The sequence below is a fragment of the Gavialis gangeticus genome, unplaced genomic scaffold (genome assembly GCF_001723915.1).
Source record: "Gavialis gangeticus isolate Ggan-Ray unplaced genomic scaffold, GavGan_comp1, whole genome shotgun sequence".
NCBI lineage: Eukaryota > Metazoa > Chordata > Crocodylia > Gavialidae > Gavialis > Gavialis gangeticus.
This window is the reverse complement of record NW_017729025.1, coordinates 120,621,230-120,630,651: the sequence shown is the minus strand read 5'-3', so window position 1 is coordinate 120,630,651 and position 9,422 is coordinate 120,621,230. Positions and strand designations below refer to the sequence as shown.

Sequence of the window (9,422 nt, the reverse complement as noted above, 5' to 3'; positions counted from 1 at the left end):
AAGCACCCTCCTGCCCCAGCCAGCCCTGTCAGCATCTACATGTGCATTGCTGTGGAGTAAAAAACTCTGCCGGAGGATAGTACTTGTGATCCATCCTAATAGCACAGTACATGTAGATGCTGAGACTTTACTGCAGAGCTAATTAGGCCATGCCACAGTAAACATCTCATGTAGATGCACCCACTGCCTAGCTAGTCCCTAAAGGTCTTGCCCCCACCCACATACAGTAATATCTCTGTCTTATAGGTAGGGAAGCTGAGGCAGGGAGAGATACTTGGCCGAGATCACACAAGGAGTCATTGCAAAATACAAGATATAGCTTCAAATAAATCAAAAGATTAAAAACAAATAGTGACAGCAAATTATTTTAATTGCACATAGAGGGAAACGAATGTGTATATTATGATGTATGTGTTTAATACTTAATTTTCTTGGTTATTTACATTAATTGAATTCAAATAGCCTTAGCAATTGATTTAAATATTTTGCTTCTCTTTTCTTTCTCAGTGTTCTTGTCTAAACAGTGCGTATTGTGTGTGTGTGCATTATATGTGCATAGAAGTGTTCAGGTGGCCAGTTATGGTAGTGTGAGTTTACTAAATTATTTCTACATCACTGGGTGTTTTTAAAGGCTATATATTACTGGCTGCTACCTTTTCTATCTGATTGATATTTTATGGCACATAAGCATTACAAAAATGAATGCATTAAAAACGTTTTGATAAATGCAGTTGATATTTCCTTAAGTATGGAATTAAAAATAGCAATGGGTTTCTGATTTGTAGAAGCCAGGCACCTTAAACTTGTAGAATTTAGAACACTTTTAATCTGAAGATCGATCCAAACTTTCCAAAGGGACTGCACATCTAATGTTTTGCTTCAGGGCCCCCTATAATTGGGAACTTTTGCTCTGAATTTTTAAGTCTCCTTTTCACTTTTGCAGATCCTCTACACAGGAGTGGTGGTTTATGCTCCAGCACTGGCTCTCAACCAAGGTGAGTTTCCAGTCCAAAGCACATGGCTGCACCAATCAACCATGTCACTGCCTAAGCAAAATAACTAAAGGAGACAGATTTAGAAAAAAAGAAACAGAAACAAAACAAAACAAAAACCTACAAATTCTTTGTAAAAGTTTCTGTGCCTTCACTTCGGTATTTCTTACTGTCCATCTTCCTCATTCATGTCAGTACATTGGCAAGGGTCTACCATTAACCAAGTCTATTTTTCTTTATACTTAAGGAGTAACCTGAGGGGATGAGTCCTGAATTCATGTATCTCAGTATCCTGAAAAAGTGCTCTGTACAAAGTGATGATCTAAAAGCGTATTATGTACTTTGATTGTTTTCTCTTCTGCCTAGCTTACGCTGCTGTCATCTTTAATCTCCACTGGATAAAACTGATATATTTTTTTAACTGAAAGCATTACAGTTCTCTAGTTGGAATTAGGAAGATGAAAGACTAAGGCTAGTGTGTCTGATAAAATGGCCAGTAATTCTTCTTTGTTAGTACTAATCCATGTAGACTAAAAAGGGGGCGCAATCTTTTAACTTAGATCTTTATGACTGTCTTAAAAAAAATCCTACAACATCTTCTGTAAGATAACTCATTCATTTTCTTGTTAAACTAACTTCAGTATCTTATAGCTGTAGCTAGACATATGTTCTTCTTTACTTTTTGTGCTAAAACCACTATAAAGCAATCAACCTCCCAGTTTGATGAATGATGTAGCATACTGTCTTACTTGATAAGTAGAAAAGAATCCTATCTGTGATCTCAGTCCACCCCAAGCAGAATGAGAGGAGTTGGAGAAAATCAAGTAAACACAGAGAGTGGAAACTAGTTACTCTTCTTCTTTTACTAGAATTTTATTGACATTGATAATTTTGAGGAAAAAAAAAGACAAAACTCATCCCTTAGGGTAAGAGAGAAAGAAGGCATTGCTGTAAACCAATTGTATACTTAATTCTATCAAAAATATGAAATTTTTGTGTGTCTCATGAGGAAAATTTTGATTTGGCGTTACGTCATTATGCATTTTAATTATTACCCTCACACACTTGAGATGCAATTAGTCACAAATTGCATGAAGGCAACAAAATGAAACCAAGAAGGCAAAACAACAGCCATTAATGTCAAGAATCCCTTATCATCTAGTGGAGTTCCCAGTAGAAATAAAAAAAATAATAAAATTAATAGTTATCCAAGTCCAGGAACAATGATTAACTATTCTGTTACCTTCCAGATGACTGGCATTTGTTTTTTTTACTACTAATTTGATTTATTTCTGTGCTACAGTGACTGGATTTCACCTTTGGGGCTCTGTATTTGCAACAGGAATTGTCTGCACGTTCTACTGCACTCTGGTATGCAACTAGCACAGCTGAAATACTTAAATATCTGATAAAGGCTAGACCTATTCTTATGAAAAATAGTAATTGAAAACAGGGTTTCCAGCTGTAGTTTGAATAACTGGTTTGCATTTATAAATACAAATGTTGGAAAAGTGTTTCAAAATCTTAGGTCTATTTTTGTACTTTTTACAGGGGAAAAATAGCTTTATAGCCTTCTGCATACTGTGTATGTTCCGAGACTTAAATCAGGTAACTTCAGGCCAAGGATAAAATTCTTTAGATAAGGAAGTGATACACAGTCATTCCACATGAAAGCTTCCAAAAAGAAGAGAAATATTTCTCTCTCTGAGTGTGTTTGTCAGTCTACAGTTTGTAGAAAGGAAGAGACAAATCATTTCCTAGTGTAACTCCAGTTAAAGCCTAGAGGGATAGAACCTAGGATGAACTGGTCCCACTGATTATGAGACTTATAGGGGGATTATTTTTGAGTGAAAGCACTATAAAATGCTGGTAATAATGGTTTGAAACAGATTAAAAAAGTGGTCAGCAACTTTTTCCAGCAGCAGACCAAAATGGCCCAGCTCAGATTGGAGGTGGCCAGAACTAAGACCCAGTTTTTGCTGTTTGTGCCCTCTACAGCTTTTCCCCATTGATCAGCTGCAGAAAAGCTTCCCAGTACCTGACATCCAACTACGGAGCAATGCTAGCAAAATTCCTGCCACCAAATTCTGCCAAAACCTCAGGTCTGTAGGCTAGACCTAACGTGGGGAGGGGTAGGGGGGCAGGAAGGAGGACAGGGGAAGATACATTGCTGCAGGCCACCAACCCATGGATTTGAGTCACTTGACTCTTTGAGGAGTCATTGAGCAATGATCAGTGATCACCAGGTGTGAGACGATAGCAGCAGGCAGAGCAGGTAAGAGGTAAGCTGGCAGCCATAATTTGGTATGGTTTCCTTCAAGCACTATGAGACTAAGATCTTGAGAGTGACCACAAGGGGGCACCCTGAAGTGGCCTCGCAGGATTATTTTTGGAGACGGAGCATCTGAGTAGGAGTAGATGATGAGGCATACTTGAGGACATCCCAGCTAGGACACATTGCTATCGTGATCCATCTCTTTGTACCTCATTTTCTGATATGTAATATAATACACCCTTTTGGAGAATTGGACTGAAACTGTTCAGGGCAGAGATTACCTCTAGGTGTATAGCAACTCATGGAATAAGGCTCTCAGCTCAATGGGAGCCCTACATACTATGATACTGAAAATAAAAAAACAATATAAACATGCTACTTCTTATAATTTTAGGGAGGATTAAAAGCTGTTGTCTGGACAGATGCATTTCAATTTGTTGTCATGGTGCTTGGTTTTTTAACGGTTCTGATTCAAGGAACTCTTCTGAATGGTGGACCTAGCATGATTTGGGAAAGAGCAAACAACGGATCCCGACTAACCATATTTGAGTAAGCACAACATAAAACTTTGCTGGTCTATCTTTTATCTCTTTTCCATGTTTAAGACTGGAGTTTGCTGTACACTAGTCCTTAGAGTTAGTGAGCTGTAAGTATTCAAGCTATTAGGTCAATCAGCTCTCAAGCTGCTATACAAGTTCCCTAAATTATTGAGAGAAATTCTGTCCTCATTGAATTCAAAGGGAGGGTTGTACATTTGTATGTCTGCACTTGCCTTTAGGGATGTGCGAAATGGGCTGTATTCGATTTGGATTTGGCCCAAATTGGGGACAGTGATTCAACCAATTGATTCAGATCACTGTCCCTGATTCGATTCAGCTGACTCTGAAGGTTCAGTGCTGATTTGGAGAATCAGTGATTTGGCTATAGATGCAGCTTTAAATGTTTTTTCTACATAACTTGAGGTACCAGGAGCAACTTGTGAAAGCTGCAATGGTGGGGCAGATGAAGCACCCCAAAGGAGTGCGGGGGGAAATGCTCAGCAGTGAACCGGGAAGTATTTCCAGTCCACTTCCAGGTCCACTGGGGAGCACACTGGGCCCCACCCCGCACCTCCCTGGATTGGCGATCAGCTGCGGGGGGGACCCTGGGTGCCCCCTGAGAACCAGGAGGCACCAGTCGCCAAGCCGGTGGAGCATGTGGGGGGGTCCTAGTGTGCTCCTGGAAGTGCTTCTGGTCCACTTCTGGGTCTGCTGCTGAGTGCACTGGGGGCCCCACCATGCTGCTGTGGGACACTCCATCTGCCCCACCATTGCAGCATTCATGAGCCCTCTGGTACCTTGAGGTACATAGAAAAAACATTTAAAGCTTTGTCTATGTCTGAATTACCGAATCTTCCGGAATCTCTCCAAATTGATTTGGAGGGTCCCGATTCAATTCAGAGAGATTAAATGTTCTCCTTATTCGATTTGGATTAGAAGATTTGGCCAGTGAATCAGGCCAAATCTCTGCTGAATTGAATCAGGGACCAAAGCTTCGCACATCCCTATTTGTCTTGCCATGGCCCTTATTCTAGCATGCCCACTCCTCCGATCTCATTTACATGTCCTTTCATTCTCCATTTATGAAAGCACCACTTTATATTAAGTATACTTATCCATGTAGCTAGTACTGCTGCCCTGCTGTGATGAATTGGCCTGCCATTGATGGCCATTTATACCAGTGACTAAAGAGGTCATTTATCGCAGTAAGACACTGATAGAAACTAGTACAAGCTACCAGGCAGCTTTTAAAAACCCTACCAAATGTGGTAGTTTATCAACAATGGTTACTGAGTTTAAAAACAATAGAGCACAAAAGACAAGGATATTTAAAATAAAAATAAGTGTAACTTTAGCTCTACTGGTTAAAATAAAATTACAAGGGTTATGAAGCCTCATCATAAGCTAATTATCAGTCAAGCTCAGGAATAAATTTATCCTTATGGGATAATATATAATAACATAACTATAGTAATTTGGTAGATTGAAGGGCCTTTTGTCTGAGGTATATTAAGTGGCATCATCCCTTTATGGGAACCAGATACCAGATGAGGTGGCTATTTAGTCTGTTCTGTTGCAATATAAATAAGATTTGAAATTTGAGCATAGTACATTCCATAAATTTGAATTTATTAATTTACTACTGATTACACCTGTGGCAACTAGTTCAAGACCATTATAAGTTACCTTTCTCACACTGAGATAAATTCCAGTATATCCAGGATAACATTGTGATTAGAAATTCTCTTTAATATTGAGTAAATACACACATGCAGGCTTTGCTGCTTAATGACAACCTTGCTCTCTGTATAAGCCAGTGACTGTCAACTGAGGTGTCATCGCACACCAAGGTGCTGTGAGATCCTTCTACAGATGCCATGTTTTGCTGCTCACTATTAGTACCAGAAGGTATTAAAACACCTACATAAAATTCACAAGATAAGCCCAGAGATTTCAAATAGGAACCCACAGCGTCAAAAACATTCGCACTTTTGTAGTGTTTCTGAGCTCTTTGCAACAGAATTGCTTTATTACTTTTCCATAATCAATAAATGAATGAAAGATAAGAGCTGGTACTCTCTGAGGGGTGTCTGGAGTCTAATTAGGTTGAGAACCACTGGTGTAAGTTATACAGCATAGGATCTATCTATAAATCATACATATCTGCAGAATCAAACATGATATCTCTCAAAACTCAGGAGTTGTTTGGAACTCAAACTCTATCTTTATTCTACGTCAATATTATATTAAGCATGTGGAAATGAATTACTTTTCTCTGTCTTGTAGCTTTGATGTAGATCCCTTAAGACGACATACTTTTTGGACAATTGCAATTGGAGGAACCTTTACGTGGTTAGGAATCTATGGAGTTAATCAGTCCACTATGCAGAGATGCATTTCCTGCAGATCAGAAAAACAAGCTAAATTGTAAGTTGTTTAGTATCCCATAATCAAATACAATGCACTTTCATTCCAACTCTTCTTCTTTGAGGCCATACTAATCATTTTGTTCATTATATCTTAAGATATACAGGGAGCTCAGTATGGAACCATTGACCATTTAACCCCTGCACCTGTGGCTCTGGAACTGATTTAAGCTTTTCTATCACAAATTTTGATAGTAAGCAATTTGCAGGTAACATATGAAACATTCATGCAAAATGAATTTTTAATTCATGTACACAGGTATTAGTACAAAAAGTGCCTCTGTACTCATGTTACAGGGGAACAGAAATGGCTGCTTGTGACCCACTATGTGCTACTGTTATGTGACCACAGCCATAGCTTTTGCTGTGTGACTTCTGTTATAATATCTCAAAAATGTCCAGATCTCAAGTGTCAAACAGCAAAAGAAAGTTCAAAAAGAATTTAAAATATATTATCGTTCAAAAAGATATTATTATTTTAAAAATCAAGTACATTCAAGGAAAGCAAAATCTTCTTCCAGAGATTCTGCAGCTAGAAAGAGTTGAAGTTCCTTATGAATTATTTCTACAAATTATTCATGCAGCTTGAGACATGATGTTCACTCTTTGATATAAGCACCCTTACCTTTGAAGATCTGCTCATGGATTGTTCTCCATTAATGGAAAATTATCAGTATCTTTCAAGTGCAGGAATGCCATTTGGAGTGCATTCCATACCTCTCTCTGGACAACATACCTCAGGTAGAAATTGATAGGTTCTTACGTTAGCAGCAGTGTATACAAGAGAGGTATTTCTCTGCTTTTGGGCCAGGGCCACTCCCCTTCTCCCCCCGACCTCTTCAGGCCAGGGTCGGGGCCAGGGCCACTCCCCTCTCTGCTTTGGGCTGGGGCTGAGGCCAGGGCTGGGGTCAGTCCTGCCGCTTTGGACCGGGGCCGTTTCCTGTTGTCCCCCACCACTTTGGGCTGGGGCCTGGGCCAGGGCCACTCCCTGCCTCCCCTTACCACTTTGGGCTGGGGCTGGGGCCAGGGCCTGTGACCACAGCGGTGGTCGCATTGGTGGCAATTGCAATGATTGCAGCAGCAGTCATGGCCGTGGTGGAACTTACAGCGGGGCACAGCTACTGGTCACCCCCCTCCCCTTTCTATTCCCCTTCCTCCCTCCCTCCCCTCTTCCCCACCACACCAGCAGTTGTGGGGGGTGGGGCCTCTGGCTCCTGGCTCAAAGAAGCGAGGTGTGGGGGGGCGAGGCCAGCACTGCTGGCCTTTCCTCTTCAGCTCTGGCTCCAGTCCTTGGTGTTAGGGTGGCACTCTGCTGTGTGGAGTGGGGTGAGGCCAGTGCTGTGCAGCCAGCACCCCATGTCCCTGCCACCTCCAAGGAGCAGGGGGGGAGGTAAGGCCAGTGCTGCTGGCCTCACCCCCCCACTCTGTCCCCTCTGTCATAGCAGTGGTCCCCCATTGTCCCCTTCTGCCTTGAAGCAACCAATCAGAGTGAAAATAAAGCATTATGGACAGACAGACTAAGGCTTTTATAATTAGGATTGTCCTTTTTTTCATCCTTAGTGTGTTCTTCAAAATACTCTGTAAACTTATGTAAGGGCTCTGGAGAAAATAATGATATAAGATATGATTTAAAAGGGGATGGAGGAGGGGATGTAATAGAGAGGCTCAGTGGGAGTGGAAAACAGAGTTTAGAAAGAAGTGGCAGTAAAAGTGAAAATATACTCTCTGACTGTGAAGAGTCTTTCTAGATCAAGACTGGAGGAGTAAAGGATGCAGGAGAAAGGATATCAATGACTAGGAGGTCAGAGAGTTCATTTGTATTGAGTTAAGGAGATCTTTGGAATCCAGGTGTGTAATTCTGAAGTGGAGTTGGCCATGGCTGGGAAGTCAGTAAAGGGAAATGTCAAAATGTGGTGTAGTTTATGTATGATCTGATAGTTCACAGGAATTATGAGATTTTTAATCATTATCTCCCTCAAATGGCTGCTGAAGGGGAAAATAGATTAATTTCAGTGGTGAAATCAGAAACAAACCAAATTCAATTCAAAACAATATTGCATCTAGTTTCAAGAAAGAGTTGCAACAACTTTTCAGAGATCAAATAAGTTTTTAAAGTTTTACATTGAAAGAAGACAGTTTCTTCACTTTGATGTTAAGTTATCATCAGAACTTTTTGTTGTAGTTATGCTTCTTGCAAACATCCTAAAAACTGAGATTTCTACATTTGCCTTTAGGTTTTAAGGTGAATATTAGCACTTCCCATAAGTACTCATGCAAACCTTACTAAAAATTTACAAATTTTAGTAAGTTTTCTTTTAATAAACATAGAAAGTATGCGTTTGCCATATTTGTGTTGAGTTAACCATAAATTGGATTTTCTCTCTCACTCTTTTTTTTTCCTTTTAGAGCACTTTACCTTAATTTAGTGGGACTCTGGGTAATCCTGGTATGTGCAGTCTCTTCGGGTTTGGTGATGTATGCTCATTATAAGAACTGTGATCCTTGGACAGCTGGCTTCATTTCAGCACCTGATCAGGTAAATCAGTAATTCTCAACCCAGGTGCTGTGTAGAGTTGCCAATATCCATACATTTATGAATAGGCAGTAAAACTTTAGGCTAAAAACACCTGTCTATAAAGTCTATAAATAAATTTAAGCTTTCTGTAAAAACAATATAGCTCTGGCTACTTTGTGAAGTTGTGTCTAAGCATATACAAAGTCCAGCTGAAGTCTATGATAATATTGTTAGGATTAAGTGTGCTTAAGTGTGCTTAAGGATGGTGTTGTCGTGGCTCAGAAAATATACAACAGCTGAGGCTTTTTGAGGGTGATCTTTTATCTTTCAGGTACAAGGCACAGGAACCTGAAGAAGGGTGACTTGTACCCAAAAGCTTATCTAAACTTCTCCCAACCATGCAGTTAGTCCAATTAAAGATCTTGCCAACAAAAATCCTTAAAAGTTTTAAGTGCCTTTTCAAGTTGATATTTAGAATGTGACAATCCCACCATATGGTGTTAAATTACCATTCTCTTGTGTATCTGTTTCAGTTTATGTCACTGTCAAGTAAAGTATAACCACATAAATCTGGATATCAAAAATTCAGAACTATCAAAAATCTGGCACCTCCCCCCACTGCTCTGGGACTGGCCGCCACTCCCTCCCTCCTCCCCCGCCCCCCAGCCCTCACGG

General features: G+C 40.2%; 1 protein-coding gene across 1 annotated transcript in view; it reads left to right on the top strand.

The window, feature by feature from the left end:
- SLC5A12 (solute carrier family 5 member 12) overlaps positions 1-9,422 on the top strand; it is a 34,692-nt gene that overhangs the window by 9,902 nt on the left and 15,368 nt on the right. Inside the window, exons 3-7 of the mRNA XM_019519489.1 lie at positions 944-995; positions 2,296-2,363; positions 3,662-3,816; positions 6,093-6,233; positions 8,639-8,768. Coding sequence (XP_019375034.1) covers positions 944-995; positions 2,296-2,363; positions 3,662-3,816; positions 6,093-6,233; positions 8,639-8,768 — 546 coding nt within the window. The remainder of the gene's footprint in view (positions 1-943; positions 996-2,295; positions 2,364-3,661; positions 3,817-6,092; positions 6,234-8,638; positions 8,769-9,422) is intronic.